Consider the following 22,275-nt stretch of genomic DNA (forward strand, 5'->3'; position numbering starts at 1 on the left):
GAGAGAGCCCCCGGACGTAACAATGTTAATTTTTTGGCCACTGAGAGAGTACTTTCCCCTGTTTTCTTCTGCCTTGGCCTTTTGATGTGTGGGTTCCTGCATTATCGGGAGGTGTCATTAGAATGATCCTCCTCTACCATTTCAGCTCCTGGTCCCAGTGAGATTAGAAGTCCTTACGCTCTATGCCATTATTGACACATCTGGGAAGCGCTGAAATGAGATCTTCAATTTCTGACTAGTTCAGATGGCAGTAGGATTTGTATTCCCTTTTAAAAGCATATCCTAAGTCCTCGGGTTTATACATAATGACTTAGTTCATAAATTCTCCTTAAGCACCACCTCACTGGTTGGAGTTTTAAATGTCTCTTGAATTTGTCAACGTTTCATGTATCTTTAAGCCAGGAGAATCTTCGAAGTTAAGGCTCTAAAATTAGTCACCCCAGAGGTGGCCACTCTGCTCTGCATCTTTATTGCCAAGTGGCTAGAGTTAAAAGGGAACCTGCTGGAAAATTTAAAAGTGCATCCAGGTTTGGATTTGCTTCCCCCTCCAGCGAAATTTGTTTAAATGCTAATACTAAGTGTTAGCTTTGACAGCCCAGATAGTAAAATTAGAACAGTACGAAGATTATCTTGGTTCTTACACCAGGATGACATGTAAATTCATGAGGCATCCCATATTTTTTAAAAAGAAAAAAATTTAACTAAATGTGAGACTCGTTTTTAGGTCATTGCATTACTTTTTCCAGACCTCCACCAAACCCTCCTAAACTCTTCACATTGTGTTTTCATTGTAGCACACTTCAAATCACCCCTTCGTATGTGTGTGCCACAGAAGGCAGGCCTTCCAGCCGTCTGCAATTGTGTGTATATGTCTGTGTATGCATATAACCATAAGATTGTGTATTCTTGTGTATACACATATGTACATATGTATTCACAGGCTTGTGTGTGAGCATTTTTACACACACTTTAAAAAGAGGTAGCCATCCGAAGAGAGACATTTAATTTTCCCCAAAGTAATCTTCACTGTCTTTGCTCTGGATTCAGGATATACTAATAAACGTCAGCTTGGTGAGAGCTGATTTGTGGCATCTTTGAGGCCAGGATTTTGGTGGTGCCTCAGATCTTGTCTTTACCAGATGGGATGTGGCAGATGAGGCCAGCCCCTCATTCACACGCCGGACAGTGGCATTTGCCCTGTTACTGTCTTTATGTCCCGTCCCCACAAGGCAGACATGAATGACTAATACAGTGCACCTTAAGGTTAAGGAGTCGGGTTTAATTTCTTTGTTTTAATTTTCTTTTCTCCCTCATTTGTATGTTTCCATGATTTTGGCTCTCCTTTTCCTTGCCCCAAACTCCAGGAGGTATGTAATCCCCTCAACCTGCTCGCTCGCTCTGCCCAGGCCACTGTAATCGCTGCAGCGTTTTCTTATTTTGTTATTTTTGATTATTTTGTTTTAAATTGCTGGTGGTAGTGTTAATGCTGCTTCTAACTTACCGTACAGTCCCTAGGGAACTGGTCAGGATTGGGGGTGCGGAGTGATTTTCATGTTTCCCTTGGAGGGGTAGTGCATAGTACATCCAACAGCTGGGCACACAGATGTGGCACAATTTGAACTTTCCTGAGTGCAGTAGTGCAAGAAAACACACTAAGAGTGGATTTGTAAACGCAGACAAAGTATTCACTGAATTGTCTCTCGGAATTATTGGCCAGGCGTATGCTATATTACTGACTCAAATTGACACTCAGGAACTTCAGAGATTTCTGAAGTGGAGGAGAGGAGGAGGTTGTGATTCCCGCAGCCGTGTGCTCACGCACACGTGCCGTGACCAGAGAAGCAAAGTAGGAAAAGAAGTAAATTAGACAACATAGGACATTTGCCTTTGCATGAAAAAGGGAAATGGTGTTTCTTAAACTCAGAATGAGGCCAGGTAAAGTTAAAAAAGATAAAACCCCCAAATCCCTTCTTGAAGTCCTTCCGTTTAATCTCCTGTGTTTTAGGGGAGGGCATTACAACCTCGGCTCTGTTTTTTATGTTTTGTTTTGTTTTTCTCCCTCCTCTTTTTCAATGAGTCATCGTTCAAACCCCCAAATTGGCCTCATAGTTATGTCGTTGGTATCTGCTCTCCACTTGCTGATTCAGGGAAACATGTTTTCTAGATGAGGAAGTCCTCAGGTGTCTGCTTCAGCCTCACTTGAGCAGAGCCTCAAGGGAAAGAACGGCCCCAACACTGACATTTATGAAACGTTTCTGGGCCTTGTCAGGTGGTTACCACCCAGCTCCGGGGGAGCCAGCGTCTGGCCTTTACATCTACGAAGTAGAGGCCCGCAGGCTGGGAGGTGGTCCTGTGAGTTCCTCAGGGACTGTCCTAGGTGCGCGCATCGGTCTGTCTGCTTGTTTCATGTCTGTTTCCCTTTCAACATGAAATGTGTCCCTGGGACCGCGTGGTGCTTCATGGTAGGGGTCTCGTTAATGCAGCAGGTTGTCGGGAAATGAAATAGCCACGCTTTCATCACCAGGGAGAGGATTTGTCCGGCTTTGCTTTCTGTCCTAGATTTCCTCCCATCTTCTTCCTTGGGACATCTGACCCCTCTTCCACGACCTCCTGAGCCCCAGGTGCCCCGGGGTGGTCCTGTGAGGGGAGCGCACGGCAGTGGGCATGGGTTGAGGTGTCCTGTGTGCTGAGCCCCGTGTGGGGGTGAAGGCCCAAGAGGCAGAAGAGCTGCTTCCTCGGGTTCTGAAAGCGGGAAGGGGGTTTCCTTTTTATAACAAATCGGCTCCAGTTCTAAGTATATTCCTTGTGTTCTTTCTCCTCCTGATTTATTTCGGTTCTGCCCAGCCTTTCCCATTTCCTCACGCATGTCGTATTTCCATCCATGGTTCTCTTGGTTCATGCCCTAGGGCCTTAGGGGCCAGAGGCACGTGCTCACAGAAGCTGACAGTTGCTGTGGGCAGAGAGTCGAGCCGGTCTTCGCTTTGACAGCAGCAGGGGTGCGGCTGGGGGCGTAGCGCGTGCTGGCTCAGGACCAAACTCCTTCCGTGAGGTGGTGCCATTGGGAACCTCGGCAATTCATGATGAGCCGCTTAACCTCTCAGAGTTCGGGCATCCGAGCAGAGCCGTGCAAGGGGCCCGAAAGTCCAGCTGTCCTTAAAACTGCTACCGGGACCGACGCTGGACACTTCATTTCCGTGACAGGATTTGCGTTGCTCCAGCAGTCGGATCCTTTGAGGAAACCTGGCGTGATCACACAGCCACGTCCTGGCAGCTGGAGATACTCCCTCTAAACCCTGTGCTCAGCTGTTTGTGGTGAGGGGCAAGCAAGGAAGCGTGACTGGGGTCACTAAATTTACACCCTGTGGTCCTTGTTCTTTATGAGGATTGGAGAAGTGATGTTCTCTGTAGGTTAAGTCAGCAAAAGAGCATATCCTGTCCAGGGCAGTAAGAAGTGTTTATGAAATGCTGTGTGTATCTCACCACATGAAGGCCTTTCATATGGTTCATGTTCAGAAAGCTTTCCCTGGACCCGGTGTAAGTCGAGGAGAAGAAGGGCTTTGCTCATGGTCAGGTTGAGAGCAGGATGTGCCTTCACTCACCGAGGCCATAGTGAAGTTTCTCTTCCTTTGTATCATCTTGGGATAACTTCATGACCCTGGTGTTTCTTCTTATTGAGAAATATTGAGAAGGACTAAGGGAACCTTCAACAGCTCACAGCCACCCGTGAGAGCTCACTTGGCCTGTGGCCTCCTTCTCCAGTTATTTTTGTTTCAAGATTCCGGTGAGAAGTCCAGAATTGCATAGGGACCTCTGCTTACCAGTGGATTCTTCCCTGATCCAGGGATACTGCTTTGTCCCACCCAGGACTCTGGGGGAATTTAGGACACTGGCCCAGAAACCTAAAAAGCCAGTGTAGAAACGCACTACAGTCAGGAAGGTGGGGTAGAAGGTGAAACCGAAGGAACTTGGGTTCCATGTTCCAGGAAAACTGGATTTGATTGTGAGGGGATTAAAATGTCTTACTTCCTGGTTCCTCCTCCTGTCCTGTTCTGATAAAACCCTGGGCTGGTGGACCAGCAGTGTAGCGTAGCCAGGGGGCTGGCCCTCTCCCCTCCTCTTGTGTTCGCCCATTTCCACCGCATCCATAGGCTTCTGCTGACGCTTCTCTGGTCCATCACCGTCCCAGCTCCCTCCCCAGCCCGTGCTCTCATCTGCTGTCCTGATGTCATCTCCAGGGGGCCACCCAACTTGCTTGCTCTGCTTGTACCCACAGACTTTCACGCTGTGAAAGGTGCTTCTGTTTTGGCTCTGTGTCTCGTTACTGATGTAAATCTGCCATGATCTCAGTGTCTTCCTGGCGCCCTGCCCCCGCTTCCTCGTCCGGCACCCTCTCTGGGGGCAGAGCTTCGAGCCCCCCGGAGCCTGCGCTGGCTGGTTGACTCCTATCCAACACGCATCTCTCTTTGCTCTGCAGGTGGCAGGGTAAAGACTTGGAAAAGACGCTGGTTCATTCTGACTGACAACTGCCTTTACTACTTTGAATACACGACGGTGAGCGCCTGCTGGTCAGCTGGGATGGGGGTGGACCAGGCCTGTGTTTAAACAGCTCTAATGAGACAGGGTTGGAGGACACAGGGGGAGACAGTCAGATTTGTCCTGCTGCATCTTTGGGGCAGGAGGAGAGTTTATGTGAAGTGGAAGGGCTAAGACGAATCTCAAGAGGGGTGCCCGGGTGTGGTGTGGGGTGTCTGGCCACAGGAGCCGTAGCTCAGAGCTGACATCCACTTCTCCATTGGGACACCATGTGCCCGGCCAGGAGACAGTGGCAGACAACATCATACACGGCATTAGAAATGGGTTGTAGAGCCGAGCTAGAAAGAATGAACTTGGACCCATGGCCAAGAGAGAGTTTGTGGCCCCATTGAAAGGGAAACAAAAGTAATTGTGATTCTGTGGTAGCAGAAATACTGAAGCACTTGATTTAGAAGAAACAGCCAAGGGGCAAAATATGTCATAGAGGAAAAGAAAGTGAAACGAAATGGGAGATTACCTGGTGTTTTAAGAAATTGACGTTTACTTAAACTGAAAGTTTTGTTGGTTTTTATTTAGTGGGAATGGAATTACAATACACACAATACTATGAGAATAAAGATTGTACAGAGTCTGTGAGAATAAAGATTGTACAGTAAAACCTTTTCTGAAGCTCCCTCTAGGAGCCCCCAGGAGGCCCAGCAGGTTGGTAGCCTCAGGTTGGATCCCACTCAGACGGGCTCCCCACAGCTGGAGGCCCTCATTTCTGCCCTGTTTCCTGGTCATCGAAAGAGCAAACCATATACCACTGGCAGCACTGGAATGTGTCTTAAATAAATCAGGGCAGTTGAGATCCTACTGAGAAAACGAAGGTTTAGAAGTATCTTTTATAATAAAGGTAGAGCAAGATGGGATGAGAGTCCTGGCAGTGTTTGTGTGAAGCTTGGTAGGAGCCAGGATGCAGGTCCGTGCCTGGCCCTTTGCAGCTTGGGGGTGAAGCGGGTTTCCACTGTGTTCCGCACTGTGGTTCTTCAGCTTGCAGACGTCGTGCGGATGTGGCTTCTCACTTGGGGACTGAGAGTCATGACAGTGTCAGCTCATAATTCAGTCACTCAGCAATTTCCAAGGGAATGCTGACCAGGATTTTGTGTGTTATGGGGGCTAAACTCATGCCTCGTTAAGTTCTGCAACTGGCTTTGCTTTTCTGTTATTAAAATCCTTTCAATTATGAGAGTACTGTATTTCAAATACCCAAAACAGTACAAAGATAGATTTTTTTTTCACCCCCCAAAGTACCACTGTGAACAGCTTGGTAAATTTCTTTCTGTTTTGCCCCTGTCCCCCCACCCCATGTATTAACTGTTTTTTCTAGTCTGGTGACATCTTTAAAATCTTGTTTAAATCTTTTTCACTGGTCTCTGGGTTGATATGAACCATGTGCGAGGCATCTAAACAATGCACCCCTAAGTCCCGGGACAGTCTCAGTGGTAATGCAGTGAGATTCTAGAATCTTGTGGTTCTTCATGACGCCGACCATGGTGGCGTTACCTGAATTCAGTCTAGCAGCACACCAGCATTTTATCAGACAGTGGGAATCCAGAGAAAACGTTTCTGAAGATGCTGAGGGGGGAGCCTCAGGGTTAAGATGGTAGGTGGAGATAACCACACAGAAATTACCTGACAAAGAGGAAAAATCTAGTAGAAAGAAGTGGGGACATAGCAGCCGGATAAGGAAAGGGCAGAACTCATTCACTGCGCTTCACAGTAGGCAGCAGGGGCCGTGGCGCAGCCTGGAGCCAGCAGAAGGCCCCTTGCTGCGTGGCCAGGCACAACCAGCCCCAGACCTCCCCGTGCACAAGTCTGGGAGAAGTAAACCGAGTAGGAGTTCTTCCCTCCTCCCCCTTTGGATGGAGGAGTGGTGAGGTCTGCTGCAAGGTAGAAACCGGGAACGAGAAAAATGGAAAAACAGGACTCACTTTCTGCGATATCATTGAAAGCTCTGGGTGTGTGTTCATGTAGAAGACTGTCTGTGGGGGGCGTGCGGTGAGCATCAGCTCCAAGAGATGCCGGACACCAGCACCCCAGGGGAGAGTTGGGGCTCGGGGTGTCTGAGGGGGGCGCTCCCTCCACTCGCTTCTCTCCTGAGACTCTGGAAGTGGGCCAGAACACCAATAGCTGGCTCTCCAGTAGCTTCAGACTTAAATGAGAACCAAAACTATATATTAAGAATATGACTATATAATTGTAGAATTATAACTTACTTATTAACACATAAGTTAAAACTTTAAGGAATGATTAGCTAGAAATGTAATCACTATCCTAGAAGAAAGGCTTGAGACAGTCATAGAGATTGTGTCTGAAAGACAAGCATTAAAACAGTTAAGGGTAGGGCTTCCCTGGTGGCGCAGTGGTTGAGAGTCCGCCTGCCGATGCAGGGGACATGGGTTCGTGCCCCAGTCTGGGAGGATCCCACATGCCGCGGAGTGGCTGGGCCTGTGCGTCCGGAGCCTGTGCTCTGCAGCGGGAGAGGCCACAACAGTGAGAGGCCTGCGTACCGCAAAAAAAAAAACAAAAACCAGGGCCAGCGAACAGGTGCGGAGGACAGATGAGGATGATCCCAATACCAGAATGACTGGGACCTGCAAATGCAAAGACAAGTTATGAGATTATTTCCCTAAAAAGGAGAAACAAACCTGATCTGCAAATCAAAAGAGTGCATATGGTAGTTTAGGAACATCTGTCCTAGGAAGCTTGGTGCCAAGGCATAGCCCAGTTAAACTGTTGAACTTGGAACAAAGTCTTTGGCCATTGGTTGTCTGGACATCAGGGAGAAGAGGTGAAGGCTGATGGCCCAGCAGGTGTGGGGGTGGCCTTTGCTGAGATGGGAAGTCCTGGAGGAGGGCCAGTGGGTGTGAGGGGACGCAGGGCTCTGTTCTGGACAGGAGTTTAGATGCTTTTGGGTCCAGGTGGAGTTGTCAGGCAGGCAGTGTCTCTTTGAGGATCCTACAGTCTGGAGGGGGGAGGTGAGGCTGGAGATAGTGAGAAGGTGGTGACACACGACACGACTATAGTCCAGGCGTTGCGGGCACAGAACAGGGGCACCTCGGGCGAGACTTGAGCTTCCTAGGGTTGCTGACACTGGAACTGAGGTTTGAAGGATGAGTAGGCGGGCCAGACAAAGAAGCAGGATAATTTTTGTGTGAAAGGGCCTTACATGTTCCCCACTGGAGGGCCACCCACAGCTCTTGTCACACTCACTCTTTCAGAACGTCTGTGGAAGCTCCTCCTCCAAAGGCTTTTCGGTCTTAGGGATTCATATGTGGTATGTTGACAACACCCACACATTTCTTGACCCTATTCTTGTTTTTAAAGCTGCTCTGTGGGACTTCATGTCGTGGAGGAGTCACAGCAGCTGGGCTGAGTTGCCGTGAGGAAGGTAACAGGACATGCGTTCATAAACTGAGCAGTTAGGTCTTCTCTCTCCAATTCTTCTGCAGGATAAGGAGCCCCGTGGAATTATCCCATTAGAGAACCTGAGTATCCGGGAGGTGGAAGACTCCAAAAAACCAGTGAGTATTTTTTGGCGAGATGTTTTGGGGGGACAGAAGGGATGGGCATAGCAGCTGTTTGATACAGGAAGAAGTTGCAGAGGTTTACAGTTGACCCTTGGACAACAAAGTTGGGGCTGTGTGGGTCCCCTGACACATGGACTGTTCTCAGTGGTAACTCCTGCGGTAGAGTGCCATCTGTGCTTGGCTAAGTCCGCGGGTGCTGGGGCACTGCTGTACGGACGGAGGCCGACTGTCGGTCATACGAGGATGCTTAATTGCACGGAAGGCCAGCACCACCCCCACCCCCGCCTTACTCAGGGGTCAGCTGTACTTGAGAAAAACCCCGAAAGTACTCATATGATTTAATTTAAGTTAGCCTAACTTTTAAAATTATCTTTACAGTTCAAGCCAAAGGTGAGACTAAATAACCTCTTTCATTCTGTCCATCAGCTTTAGTGTCATTTATTGAATATCACATGAGGTATAGAATTGTCCTTCCTTAAAAGGCATCAAGCTCTCATGATTGGACCACTTATTTTATGATCTTCAGATCGCTTATAAATATTTTTCCTCTGTTTTGGAATATCGTATTGCTGGCTTGGCTTTAAAAGGCATTAAGTTACCTGCAGTTCGCTCCGTATTTTCTGTATATTAGGAGTAGAGCTAACGTGTGTCATCTGCTCGATATCTTTGCTAATAAAACCTATTTATATACAATCTACATTCTCCAGAATCCCACTTCTAGGCTCCTCTTTTCCAAAGGAAAACATATGTTGGCTATATTTTATGAAGGTGAGAATAAAGAAATAAATTAACTTTTTTTTTTTTTGGAAATAAAAATTTACTTTTTGGGAACTTAACTTTTTTCTTGGTCAGCAGCTTTCTTAGATCTTTGTCACTCTCTCCCTCTCTTTCTTAATTCTCAGAACTGCTTTGAGCTTTACATCCCCGACAATAAAGACCAAGTGATTAAGGCCTGTAAGACGGAGGCTGACGGGCGAGTGGTGGAGGGGAACCACACGGTGTACCGCATCTCAGCCCCAACACCTGAGGAGAAGGAAGACTGGATCAAGTGCATCAAGTAGGTGGCAGGTGAAGCTGGCGACCTCGCCTCTCAGATAGTGACGCTCCAGCTGTCCCGTGGGCTGCCCATCCCGCCTCTGCGCCCTGTGTGCTGAATCATTAGCGAGTAGTTTGACTGTGATTCCCCGGTGACTTTTCCCTGGGTGTCTGGATTCTTGACCATTGAGCGTTTTTAAGAGTGCGCCTCACATCTAGGCTTCCCAAGTGCAGCTCATGGCCCCAAAGAGGGGACAGGTGGGCAGGCTTATAGGCATAGGTGCCACTGGCCAGACTGGCCTTTTCACGTCTTAGGAAGTGGGTTTCGTCTTCATGGTGGCAGCTCAGCGGGGATTGTAACCGTTCCCTTTTATAATTTCTTAGTCCTGTGAGGCACTGTTGTCCCATTTACAGATGGGCAGACTGAGGCCCATAGAGGGTAAGTAACGAATGCTTGTCAAAGTCACGTGGCCGTGATCCAGGGTTGCGAGGCAGAGCCTCATACTCCCTGCTGAGCTGTGAGGAAGTGGCGGTTCTGGGGTAAGGGAGGTGTACACAGATCCTGGGGTCCAGGGCTCCTCCTGGCCCTCGCTGCACCTGTTTCACGGGGGAGGTGTCCTGCCCCGGCAGCTCCTCCTCCCCACAGCTTCTGTGAACCCTGCCCCGCCCGCCATCACACCCGTTGCCCATCACCACACCTGTCTTGCCCCTGGGAGTGCATCCTCGCTCTCCCCGCCAGCGCTGCGCCCATCAGACATGGCCCAGCCGTTTCCTTAGGGTGTCCCCATTACTGAGCCTCGAGGCTTCCCCTGGAGACTAGTGAGGCCGCACTGACCGGCGCCCAAGGCCCTGCGGGTCCTGTGTCGCCCCGAGTGACGGGCCTTCTCCCACCGGGGCCGCGGCCTGCTCCTGAGGGGCTGGGCACGCTCTAGTTTTTGTGGTGTTTTTGGCACCTCTACTAAAACAAGTGTAGTGTTTGGGCCAGGGTTAAATAGTGAATAAACGGCTGAAGGGGGGCGAGGTGATGTGGGGGAAGGAGCAGGTCGTTTATTTCCACACAAAGAGCCTCTGAAAGTTGTGCGGTTCAGATGCGCGGGACAGGAGAGCACCGGTTCGGAGTCAGGCCAGCCCGTGCAGAGTTCCCGCTCTGACTCTCGGTGTCGCCAGCCCTCCTCCCAGACCCTCAGCTTGCTCACCACACAGCAGTGAGAGGTGGGGCTCCCTGAGGACTCCCGGGGACGGTGCCGCCCCCTTCTGGATGATGGTGTTAAGGCACAAGGCCGTTCTGAGGGTGAGACAGATGGTGCAGCGCAGTGCTCAGCACGCCGCCTGGACTCAGGTAGCCCCGGACGATGACGGCTGTCGGAAGTGTGGTGTCATCCGAGGCCGTCCCACGTGCCGTGGAGCCCATGAGGCACCGCAGCGTTTCTGGCGTCACCACCAATAAGGAGGCTCAGGGGTCCTCTGTGCTGGACGCACCCTGAGGTCTGTGTGGAGGAGTAGCGGCGCCTTGGGGACCTGTGGCCACGGAGAGCTCCTTACCCATGTCCCCGTACCCTTTTTTTTACCACATGTTTTTTAAAAAAATACTTGACTCTTTAATCCTTATGAAATGTATTTTTTGCATGTGGTTTGAAGTAAAGGATGTAACCTTATTTTCTCAAGTGAGTGGCCGATTGTCCTGATACCGTTTATTAATCCATTTTGCCCAGTCTGAAGCGCCCTCTTTAGTGTGGACCAGCTTCCTGTGTGTGCACGGTGACCGTGTCTCTGTGTCTCTGGGTCCGTGTGCTGTCCTGCATGATCGTTAGGGCATCAGAGCGTGTGTTGACAGGGGATTGTGTGTAGCCTCCCCCAACTCGTTGTTCTTTCAAAAAGGCTCTGTCTGCAGGTGTACATTCTGCCTTTCATGTCATTGTACTTCGGTAGCCAGAGAACCCGAGCCCTCCTTACGGTCATGCTTGGAATGGTTCAGTCCCTCCATCGAGGTGAATGCAGAGCCTCCTCGGGGGTGGATCCCGGGGTCTGCCCGGAGCTGGCCTCATCTCCTTGTGGGAGTTGCAGACACTGCTCCAGCTCCACGGCTCAGCACCCTTAACCCTCCCCAGAGCCCTGGGAAGGTGGGTGCAGCAGGATGGTTGTCCCCAGGTGACAGATGAGGACACAGGCACAGCGAGGTGAATTCACTCGTCCCGAACCACAGACCCGAGCCTTCTGACTCAGGGAGCCGTCCTCCTCCACGTGCGGCGCTCAGCTCCAGCCGCCCTTGGCTCTGACGCTCTCCCAGTGAAAATACTGGGGCAGAGGCGCCAGAGGAGGGACCTGATCGGATGGAAGTTCTTCACGATGTTGCTGGAAAGGTTTTGCAGAAGGTCAAGTTGCAGGCACATTTTCTCTCATCAGTGCTCTTCCCAGGAGTTTCCAGCTACCTCGGTCCTGGTGCTCTGGGCACGTGGTCACACAGAATCGCGTGTCTCTGCAGACAGACCTGCAGCGCAGCGACGGTGGCCACTGAGGGAGAGCGTCTACTGCCCGGTGTCGTCTCCGCTCTGCCTTCCCAGGGCTGGGGTGGAGTGTCTCCAGGGACCATGTGAGGATGGCCGTGAGAAGCACATGTATGTGCAAGGCCAGGGCAGAGCTTCCAGCCCCAAGCACTTCACTGTGTCCTGGCCCCCGTCACGTGGACTGGAGATGTCCCGCGGCGTCCCGGGGGGCTTGGCCCACCCAGGAAGCGGAGGTGGACTCACCCTAGTGCTCTGAAGGTGGAAGCAGGATTCCCTCCCGAGCACTCCGAGTGGTCAGATGCTGCATGGCGGGGTCCCTCAGGATGCGTTCCGGGCCCTGTCCAGCTCCTGCCTCCCCCGGAGCTGAGTTGCTGTTTCGCACGGACACATCCTCTCTGTGAACGGGGCCCGGTCAGCCCGCAGGAGCCGTCATGCACCTGGTTAAGTGCGGTCCACGGTCATGTGGGCTTGTAACTGGCCCAGAAGCTAGTTGGCACCTGGAATACTACTTCTCAGGAAAAGCAAATGAAACTTCAAAACGTGGATCACACCTTGCTTGAAAGTGGAGAATGACAATTACAGAGGGACAGCGGATGGCTGAGGCCTGCCATCACCACCTGTGCTGGTGTCTCTGGGGCCAGTGCAAGGGCTGCTTGGGCTCCCTCCCCACCAGGCTGTGGACACAGAGCAGGCTGCTGGCCGCTTGCTTGGGCCCCGACTGCCCAGTGATGGGTCTTGGCTGTCGAGCTGATGCTCTTGGGGACTCAGAAGTTGCTCGGTACAGAGGATGGCCGCCAATCAGATGCACCACGTGGCAGGGGACACACGGGGTTGTGTGATGGTCACTGTTCCAGACAAATGCCACTGTCATGACGGAACTAAAGCACTGCGCTTGTTTTGCTGCGTTAGAGCACAGCTGTGAGGGCGTAGAGGATTCCTAAACTTAAATTTATTACTTGGTTGAAACAGGCAATAAGCACCCCACAGTGACCTTGTCGCCTGTACCACGTGTCTCCCTCAAAACTTGTCTTTTACGCCACATGTGGACACAGTGAAGGTTGATGCCGTGACGTGGCCTTTAAAGGGATGGTCGAGCAGGGAGGGGGTCTGGGGCACGGCTGCTGCTAGGAAGCCCCTGCCTGGGGTCGTGTCTCCTGGTCCTGTTCCTCAGTCTCCTCTGCTTTCTCCCCTTTTCTGTGTTGCAGGGCAGCCATCAGCAGGGACCCTTTCTACGAGATGCTAGCTGCACGGAAGAAGAAGGTCTCTTCCACGAAAAGACATTGAGTCTACGCAGCCAGCAGGGCTGGTGTGCCCGGCGAGTGAGGCCCGGCGAGTGAGGCCCGGTGCAGCCTCCCTGCCTCCCGTGCAGTGGGAGCGTCTTGCCAGGCATTGCCCTGAGTTCCTAGAGACTAGCTTCAGCTTTTGCTAATTTTTTTAAGTGGGAGAAGGGTAGGCAGTTACCCTTGGAGAAGGGGGCCTGATGCCTTCACACTTGGGTTTTGAGCCTTTCTCTCTAAAAAGAACAGAGCTCCTGTCGGCCACGCTGCCTCCCCGCAAGTCTCCACTCAACAGGTCTGATAGCAGAGCTTGGAGCCGACCATTACCTCTCGGTTATTCCCTGGGAAGAAGCCTTCAACCCTGCACCATAAATACGTGTACCCATATCTTATTTTATGTTAAGAAAAAAAGTGGAATGGAAGAGAAGCCACATGCTATAAAGATATATTTTTGTTTTTTAAAGAAAGAGAAAGAGAAGGTAGAGCTGTCCAGGCACTCTGCCTGTCTGCTTCGGGAAGCTTCTCCCGAGAGAAGAAGCTCCCTGGGCCGCCGCTGTGCATGTCAGCCCGGGCAGGGGCAGGGGCCAGGCGGGCCCCCTCCTCACGCTTCTGGGGCCTCGTCTGGGCGAGAGAGGGGGTGGCGAGAGGGGGGAGGGGGCCGCGCGGCGAGGACAGACTCGGGGCCTGCAGGGCAGCGCCGGCCACTCCAGCTGATGCTTTTCCTTCCAGGTGCCTGGGGAGCACTGCGGGGAGAAGGGAGCCCGCCCCCGCCTGCGCTGTTCCTTCTCTTTCAGGACTCGTTCTTGTCGGGCTTTAAAATAGTCGGCATCTTCCCTTGAGCTACATACCTAATAACCAAAACTGTGAGGAGGTAGTCCCATCAGAGATTCTGGGGTAACCTGTTTCTTACTTGGTTTTTCTTCCTCCTGCCCCTGAACTCCATTCCTCGTTTTAGAGGAAGGAGCAGGTCTGACCCGGTCACCTTAGGGCTTCAGCCTTTTCTGCCTCCGAACTGGCCTTCACCTGGACTCGCCGTGCGTGTGGCGCTGGCCCTTGGGGAGGAGCGGGCCTTCGTCTGCGCGGCAGGGGCGGGTGGGGGGAGCCGGAGGGTGAGTGGTCGGCCTCCCGCTGGAGTCGGCCTTGCCCTCCTAACGCGTGGCCTGAAGGAACCGTGGCCGCCGCTCTCCTGCTGTTCTCTCAGGGACTCTCGTCCGGGGCCCGGCGCCCGGTCCAGGCAGAGCAGGGCTGGCCGGGCCATTGCAGCGCCAGTGTGACCCTGGCTCCTCTGACACCTTCCGGGCGGGCTCACATCTCTGGAAATAGCTTTTGTAAAGGGGAGTGGTGGGGTCACTTTCTGGGGTCCCCCCTTCATGTAGGTCCTACCTGGAGTGGCTTCAGGCGTTTTAATGCCAGAGCTCGTGAAGGTGGCAGAAGAGGGTCCAGGCTGGGAACCTGAAATTTCTGGGCGGGAGAACCAGGGGGTCTGGGTCGGTGCTGGAGCCCCTCTGGCTATCTGAGTCCCTGGCCCTGGTTCTCACGAATATTACCTAGACAGAGAGGCACCTGGATCAGTATTAGTCTATTTATCAGAGGTGTAAATAATCCATGTATAGTTTTTCTCCTTTTAGATTATTTTGTATTTGTTTTAAAAAAAAGTTTTGTCAAAATATAAAGAAATGACTGAAAGTTGTTGACAGGGTTTTTAAAAAAATTATAATTATTCCAATCGGTTTTTGTTTGTCTGTTTTTTTTGCATTGTAAACTAGCGCCAAGGAACTGCAGCAAATAAACTCCACATCTGCCCAAACCACTGTGTTGCCTGTGGCGTTGCTTCATGCCCACATGGGCCCTGAGAAGGAAGGTCGTGCTTGTCAGGTGCACTTCTGTGGGAGGATGTGTCACTTGAACCTCTCGTCTTAAGTCTAGTGATGATAAAGATCGGAAGTGGCGAGGATGGTTGTGTCTTCCGTTAAGGAGAGCGGAGCAAGAATGATCGTTAGCATAGTCATTCCCCACCCCCCCGCCCTTTTTGGAAGAAGAAACAAATGTCAGGCATCAACTTCAAATTAAGATCAAGAAATGGGCCTTCAGCCTTTATAATACATTCTTAGTATTATTTCATTTTCCAGATGTGCCTACATAACGCCAGGGAAGAGTCACAGTGAGGTAGAGCTCAAAAGTTGAGAAGACATTCAGCATAGCATCTCAGGGTAAGGAGATGGACAAGCCTTAGCCTGTCCCTTCGGCTGGTGGTTCATCAGAACATGCAATGGAGAGTTATTATGTGATCCAGCAATTCTATTCCAAGGTACATGCCCAAGAGAATTGAAAGCATGTCCACACAAAAACTTGCACACGACTGTTTATAGCAACATGATTCACAACAGCCAAAAGGTGGAAACAATCAAGATGTTCATCGACTGATGAATGGATGAACAAACTCATCTGTTCATACGAGGGAGTATCATGCGGCCGCAAAAAGGAATGAAGTACAGATTCGTGCTGTGACATGGCTGAACCCTGAAAACGTTATGCTGAGTGAAAGAAGCCTGACACAGAAACCCACAGTTTATATGATTCTTTTCATATGCAGAAAAGGCAAATTTATGGAGAGAGAAAGTAGATTGGTGGTAGTCAGAGGCTGGAGATGTTGGGGAGTGACTGCCCATGGGTACAGGGTTTCTTTTTTGGGGTGTTGAAAATATTTTGGAGTTAGTGGTGTTGGTTACACCGTGTTGTGAACGCACTAAATCCCACTGAATTGTACACTTTAAAAGGGTGAATTTTATGGTAAGTGAATTACATCTCAGTTTTAGAACAATAGCAGTGAGCAAATGCCATCACTTCCCACGGTTTTACTGGTTCTCAAAGTGTGGTTCCCTGGTCAGCATCTTCAGCAACATCTGGGAATGGGTTAGGCATGCACATTCTCAGGCCCCCGCCACACTGACTGAATTAGAACCTCTTGTGCTGGGGCCTGACACAGTTTAACAAGTTCTCCAGGTGCTTCTGGTGCCCAGTAATGTTTGAGAACCACTGGCTTAAACAACCACCCTGATTCCTTCCATTACCAAACTGAGGTTTGGCCGCTCATCGTTTAAGAATCCAATGTTGAGAGACAAATGTTGGGTAAAAGGAAAGATATTAGCTTTATTGAGGAAGCTGGCAATCCTGCAGAGAAGGTGGACTCATGTCGCAAAGAACCAATTCCCCCTTGTCGACTGGGGGCAAGAGCTTTTAAAGGGGAGTTTCAGGGGTTCACAGGCGGGGTTGGGGGGCCATATGCAGAATAGCACAGTCAGCTCTGACAGTAGTCTTGAAATTGCTCACGCAGAGGTCTGATCAGTGTCATCTTGATTCAGTTCATCTTCGGCTCCAGGGTCAGTTTGTTCCCATTTCCTTGAGGCCAGTTCTTGGAATTGTGCAGGATGGAGCAGCTTATGTCTCATGGCTACGCTCTGGTCGTCATGTAGTTAACTTCTTCCTCCTGGTCGGGGTTTCAGTATCTGCAAAGCGGCTCAAAGGATATGGATCAGAATATTCTCCATAGCCCTTAGGAGGAACTAAAGGTCCTTGATTTTGTTTAATGGTTGAACTATTATTATTTTGTCTTGTTTGACTATTTTCCTCTGTTTCTGCATTTTCTCATTTCTCTGATTAAATTTATTCTTTGGCTAAAGTTCTTCCAGACAAGAGGCAGGTGGAGGACATGGGGAGGGTGGGTGTCTGTCCCAGGAAGGCCCCAAAAGGTCCTGCGCCATTACACTTCCTTCTCTTCATTGCTAGGCATACACACACACACACACACACACACACACACACACATCAGGCTTAGTGAGGTATAATTCTGTACCCTATAATTCACCCATTTGAAGTGTACAATTCAGTGAGTTGGTATATTCACAGAGTTGTTCAGCAGTGAACACGATTTTAGAATATAATCATCGTTCCCAAAACGAACCCTGTTGTACCCATTAGCATTCACTCATCTCCCCACAGCTCTAGGCAAACACTACTTTCAGCCCCTGTGGATTTGCCTATCCTGGACATTTCATAGAAGTGGAATCATACACTGCGTAGTCCTTTGTGCCTGACTGCTCTTAATTAGCAGTGTTTTCAAGAGTCATCTGTGTTGTAGTTTGTGTCAGCACTTCATTCCCTTTTATAACTGAATAATATTCCATTTTGTGGATACACCACATTTTTATCCATTCATCCATTGATGGGCATTGCGTAAGTTCCACTTCTTGGCTACTCTGGACAATGCAACCATGAACATTCATATGCAAGTTTTGTGAGCGTTGCTGGAGTTTTTGACAGTTCGTCCTATTGCATCTATGGCCTTGCTTGCCATTTACTTCTCAGCCGAGTGCCTACCTCGACTCCCTCCTCTCGGCTTTGATGGACGAGTCTGGGCTCACCTACCTCTCGGCCAGCTCAGTGTCAGGCTCTTTCATCGGCCTCTCTGCCCACCCACCACCTGCTGATATTCCCTGGGGCTCTAGCCTCTAGTGCTCATAAGCTTCCTGGGTAGGTGACCAGTCACATGGTTTCAACTGCTGCTAACCAGCTGGGGCCCTTAAATGTGCCTGTGTGATTCCTGTCTCTCCCCAGCACCCCCCAGAGGGCACTGGGCCTTCCACACTCAGCATGCCTGCACCTGAGCTTATGCTCTGATCGCCCCAGGGGTGCTCCGTGTCAACATTTTCCCCTAGACTTAGCCTCGTGGGTGATTTTCTTTTAAATTAGTTTATTTATTTTTGGCTACATTGGGTCTTCGTTGCTGTGCGTGGGCTTTCTCTAGTTGCGGTGAGCGGGGACTACTCTTGGTTGTGGTGCACGGGCTTCTCACTGCAGTGGCTTCTCGTTGCGGAGCACAGACTCTAGGTGCGTGGGCTCAGTAGTTGTGGCACGCGGGCTCAGTAGTTGTGGCTCACAGGCTTAGTTGCTCCGTGGCATGTGGGATCTTCCTGGACCAGGGCTCGAACCCGTGTCCCCTGCGTTGGCAGGCGGATTCTTAACCACTGTGCCACCAGGGAAGCGCTGGGTGATTCTTGTCCTAGCACATCTTTACTCTGGTGGCTGCAGAATGATGAGCCCCATCTCCAGTGCTCCCTCCAGTGACCAGTCGGCCCTCGGCATCCTGGCTGTGAGGAGGCTTTCCTTTTCCTATTTATATGCCTGTTAATGGCACAGATGCGTGGATTCCTATTTCTAGAGGTCTGTAACATATCATTGTCCTAAATGAATTTGATGCTCAAAATGTCCCAGATTTGGCCAGTGAGAGCCCTATCCATCTGCTCCGTGTCCTGTGACATGTCATGCCCTGCATTTTCTTAGCACTGACTCCCTTCCTGGCATCACAAAATATTTCGGGATCACCTTGTACCCACCCTGCCTCAGCTCCAGGGTCAGCCATTTCTCTGAGGGGCGCTGGTTCCTTTTAGAGACCAAGATCTGGGCTCTAGGTGTGCTCATTGCTACTGGGGTGTCTTTGCTTCTTTGCCCTTTCAGGGAACAGGGCTGGGAAATGTGCGCATAGATAACACGTGTATACACACACACACTAGGGCATGTACACATATATGTAACAGCACATACCTCATTGGGCTATAAGAGAATGAGATGCACATTTTAAAAAGCCAAAAAACAGTAACAACTCTTAGCCCAGCGCCTGGACATGGAACTCAGTTTAATTATCATCATCATCATCATCATTTTCATTATTATTGAAAACTATGGAATCCTTTGCTCATCCAACAGGGAAACTTTGATCCTCCACATGCCGTGCATGAAATCCCAGTTTGGGGTCCAGAGCAAGGGGCCAGCTGACTCACCCCCTCACTCCAAGCTGGTGGACAGCGGCGCCAAGTGCACAGACTTCTACTCAAAACGTGATGCATGGATGTGCCCAGCAGCTGCGCCTTCGTACTGCAGAACGTCAGAGCCCTCCCCGAAGGCGCCAAAGAGATGCTTTGCTGGAAAGGGAAACGCTCTGAGCAGAGGATCACGTGCAAGCGATACCTGCTGCTCCTGCAGGAAGTGCTCTGCTGTATCTTTTCTTTCATATGTTATTCGGGTGTTGGCACAGCAAGGAAAGTACGGGGCCAGCCGCCACTTCAGGCTACTTGACACCGTGGACTCTGCCTTGCGGTTCCTGGGGAGGCCATTGTCTCACGTTACAGGACCACGATCTCCTCGCTGGATGGTCTTGGCCCCAGCATAGACGAGCCACAAGCAGCTCTGTGGTCAAGTCTGTGCTGTGAAGTGTCTCTTTCTCTCCTTTCCAGCCAAGGGTTCTGCTAGATTTTCATGGTTTAGATCAACTCCAGCTTCTACCTGGAGCGAGCTGTTTCCTAACCTGGTTAAAACAAGCGGGCTGCTATGTGTGACTCGCTGCAGAGAAGACAGTAGAAAACCTCGGCCCTGTTAGCCACGGACGGTCATGTGACTTGGGTACCAGAACTCGTGTCCTGTACCAAGAGGGACAAGAGTGATTGCAGCCAGACTAGCCTCATCTTCCTTCATCTAGTCCTCCTTTTGGTTCGCTGCATTGCATCGCACGAAATCTGCTTTCTACTCTTGGATTAGATCTTTGTACAAATTCAGTTGAAACACATCTGTTTATGTTTCCCACGGGTTCAGAATTCTGCTTAGCATCCTCCTGACAAGCGTCCTTAGTGATTATCATACACAGTCTCCTCCGATCTTTATGCTCTTAAGCAAGACGTAATTACAGTTTATTGAGCACCTGTGTCCTGGGCCTTTTCCTTCGTTTCTCCACTATCCCCGACTACCACCTAAAAAACTAGCATCCTGCCAGATGTTAACAGGTGCTCCTGAGTGTTACGCAAACAGGTTTAGGACATGCCGGTTTGGGCCACGTGGCCAGCGTCCTTTCCTGCAGCCTCTCCATATCTGCAGGTGTCCAAAGCACGCAGCGTCTCCTGGACCTTGTGCATGGCGCTCCCTTGCAGGTGGCATCTCAAGAGAAGCCAGCGTTCGTTGGGCCGGCGCTACCCTTATCTGGTCCATTCACCTTTCTCTGATGACCTGGGTAGGCCCGGCCCTTCCTGACTTCAAGGCTGTCACTGCCTCTCTGGCCAGCTCCACTTTCTTTGGGATTCTGGCCCTGCTCGCCTCCTAGTTTGGGCTCTTTCTTGCACCTTTCCTGGTTATTTCTTCCTTCCAGCCTCTGGGTTCTTACTTCTCATGGACCGTCTGTCTCCTGCCTCCTGGCCCTGCAAGTCACTCTGCCTTCCACTTGGAAGTTCCTCCACCTGCATCTTCCTGGGATGCTTCCTCTCATCCCTAAGATCCCCGCTGGGCAACCCCTACCACCAGGAGCCTTCCCAACCCTCACCCCCCATTCCCCGCCAGCCCCCTGGTCTCTCCGCAGCATGATTCACGTCATGCTGACTCTTTCTTTTCTGTTTGGAAAGGAGCGCTCTTAATGGTGCAGCCTGCCGAGTTTCACAGGATGACCCTGAATTTTAACTTCTCAGCGGTTTGTCTCTCAGCCTAGGCAAAATCCACGGGAGCTTTCCTCACTTCGTGCTCACAGAACAACCCACGGGGATCGGGGAGGGGAGCGCTGCTTGGCCTTACACCAGCTTGGCGAACGCAGACTGGCTCAGTCCCAGGCCAGCACCAAAGGCCCTTCTGGAAGCTCTGCGGGGGCTTCTCCCATTGTTCGTGGCTTGATTTTACGTGGGGGCCGTCCGCCTCTTAGGCCTTGATCTCAAAGGGCCCTTTTACTGGGGACTGAGGGCCAGAGAGGACGGGTATTGACCCAAACGCTCTCCCAGTTTAATGAAAACGTCTGGATTCAGGGCCCAATTCTGATACCCAGTCTGGCCCCCCGTGACCATAGCCCTGCCTTGTTAGGGTGAGGCCCACGGGGCAGGAGTGTTCTGAGTGGCCTCTCCACAAAGCCGCTGGGGCCCCGTGAACACAGGTAGCTTCGCCGAGCCTGGTTCTGTCCTGTGGGGTTTAGGGACGAGCCCCACAGAACCGCTTGTTCGTGACTCTGAGCAAAGTGAAGTCGGGGTCTTCGGGAACCGCTGTGTGATTTGCCCTTCATCTTGGCTGCCAGGAAGCCCAGAGAAAGGGGCACACTTCCTCATGTGACTTGTTAATCCTGCTTTGCACTTTTATTTTTGTTAATAGACTTATTTTCTTAGAACAGTTTTAGGTTTACAATAAATTGAGGGGTTGGCCCAAGGATTTCCCATAACCCCTGCGCCTACACCTGCATAGCCTCCCCCGTTATCAACATCGGCCACCAGAGCTCGGGGGGTAACCGACGAACCTACATCGACACATCATCACCCAGAGTCCGCAGTGTACATTAGGGTTCACTCTTGGTGTTTTACGTTCTATGGCTTTGGATAAATGTGTAATGTCATGTATCCGCCATTATAGTATCATGCGGAGAGGTTTCACTTCCCTAAAAATCCTCTGTTTTCTGTCTATTCACCACCACTTCCCCCCAACCCCTGGCCACCCCTGATCTTTCTGCCACTGCCTACTGTCTCCATAGCTCTGCCTGTTCCAAAATGTCACAGAGTTGGAATCATACAATGTATAGCCTGTACTTCCCACTTTTAATCGTGTTTTGTTTTTTTTAAAAATAAATTTATTTATCTTTGGCTGCGTTGACTTTGTTGCTGCACATGGGCTTTCTCTAGTTGCGGCGAGCAGGGGCTACTCTTTGTTGCGGTGCGCGGGCTTCTCATTGCGGTGGCTTCTCTTTGTTTCGGCGCATGGGCTCTAGGCACACGGGCTTCAGTAGTTGTGGCTCTTGGGCTCTAGAGTGCAGGCTCAGTAGTTGTGGCGCACAGGCTTAGTTGCTCCGTGGCATGTGGGATCTTCCCAGACCAGGGCTCGAACCCATGTCCCCTGCACTGGCAGGCAGATTCTTAAGCACTGTGCCACCGGGGTAGTCCCTTAATCGTGTTTTTTGACCCTTTATCCTGTTTTATCATTACCATAGTATATATTAGAATTTATAAGCTCATTCACTTTTTCTTTTTAAAGAGGAAGTTTGTGAATAAAATAGGGACAAAACTTTAAAAATTGCCTGAATACTTGGTCCATTGTTGGGCCTATCAGACGCTTGCTTTTGTGTCTCTTAGGAGTTGTGTAATGCTTTCTTTGTGACTATTTGAAAAGGGAAGTGGAACCGTCTACTGCAGAGTACACAGCACTGAAGAGATGCAGGGTGGCTTCCCGGGGGGAGCTCTGAGATTTAGCAATCTGTGATAACGTCACTTCTGACCCCAGCCTCTTGTTAGGACAGGAGGGCCTGGGACGGCCATGACACTGTGGAAACGACCTTGCAGCTCCTTCTGC

The 22,275-nt window shown here is 50.7% G+C and overlaps 1 protein-coding gene and 1 non-coding gene across 4 annotated transcripts in view; both read left to right on the plus strand.

Moving 5' to 3' along the window:
* CYTH1 (cytohesin 1) overlaps positions 1–14,728 on the plus strand; it is a 78,735-nt gene extending 64,007 nt beyond the window's left edge. For 2 of the 3 annotated variants that reach the window (XM_067716321.1, XM_067716323.1), the window contains exons 10-13: positions 4,473–4,551; positions 8,028–8,099; positions 9,008–9,162; positions 12,850–14,728. In XM_067716321.1, the coding sequence (XP_067572422.1) occupies positions 4,473–4,551; positions 8,028–8,099; positions 9,008–9,162; positions 12,850–12,928 (385 nt within the window). In that variant the 3' untranslated portion in view covers positions 12,929–14,728. The remainder of the gene's footprint in view (positions 1–4,472; positions 4,552–8,027; positions 8,100–9,007; positions 9,163–12,849) is intronic. The other variant, XM_067716320.1, reaches the window with a different exon arrangement.
* Positions 579–682, plus strand: LOC137213713 (U6 spliceosomal RNA). Its single transcript, XR_010938335.1, has one exon. It is a non-coding gene; the product is annotated as a U6 spliceosomal RNA (small nuclear RNA).
* Positions 14,729–22,275: the final 7,547 nt, after the last annotated feature.

Source organism: Pseudorca crassidens, chromosome 19 (genome assembly GCF_039906515.1).
Source record: "Pseudorca crassidens isolate mPseCra1 chromosome 19, mPseCra1.hap1, whole genome shotgun sequence".
Lineage (NCBI taxonomy): Eukaryota > Metazoa > Chordata > Mammalia > Artiodactyla > Delphinidae > Pseudorca > Pseudorca crassidens.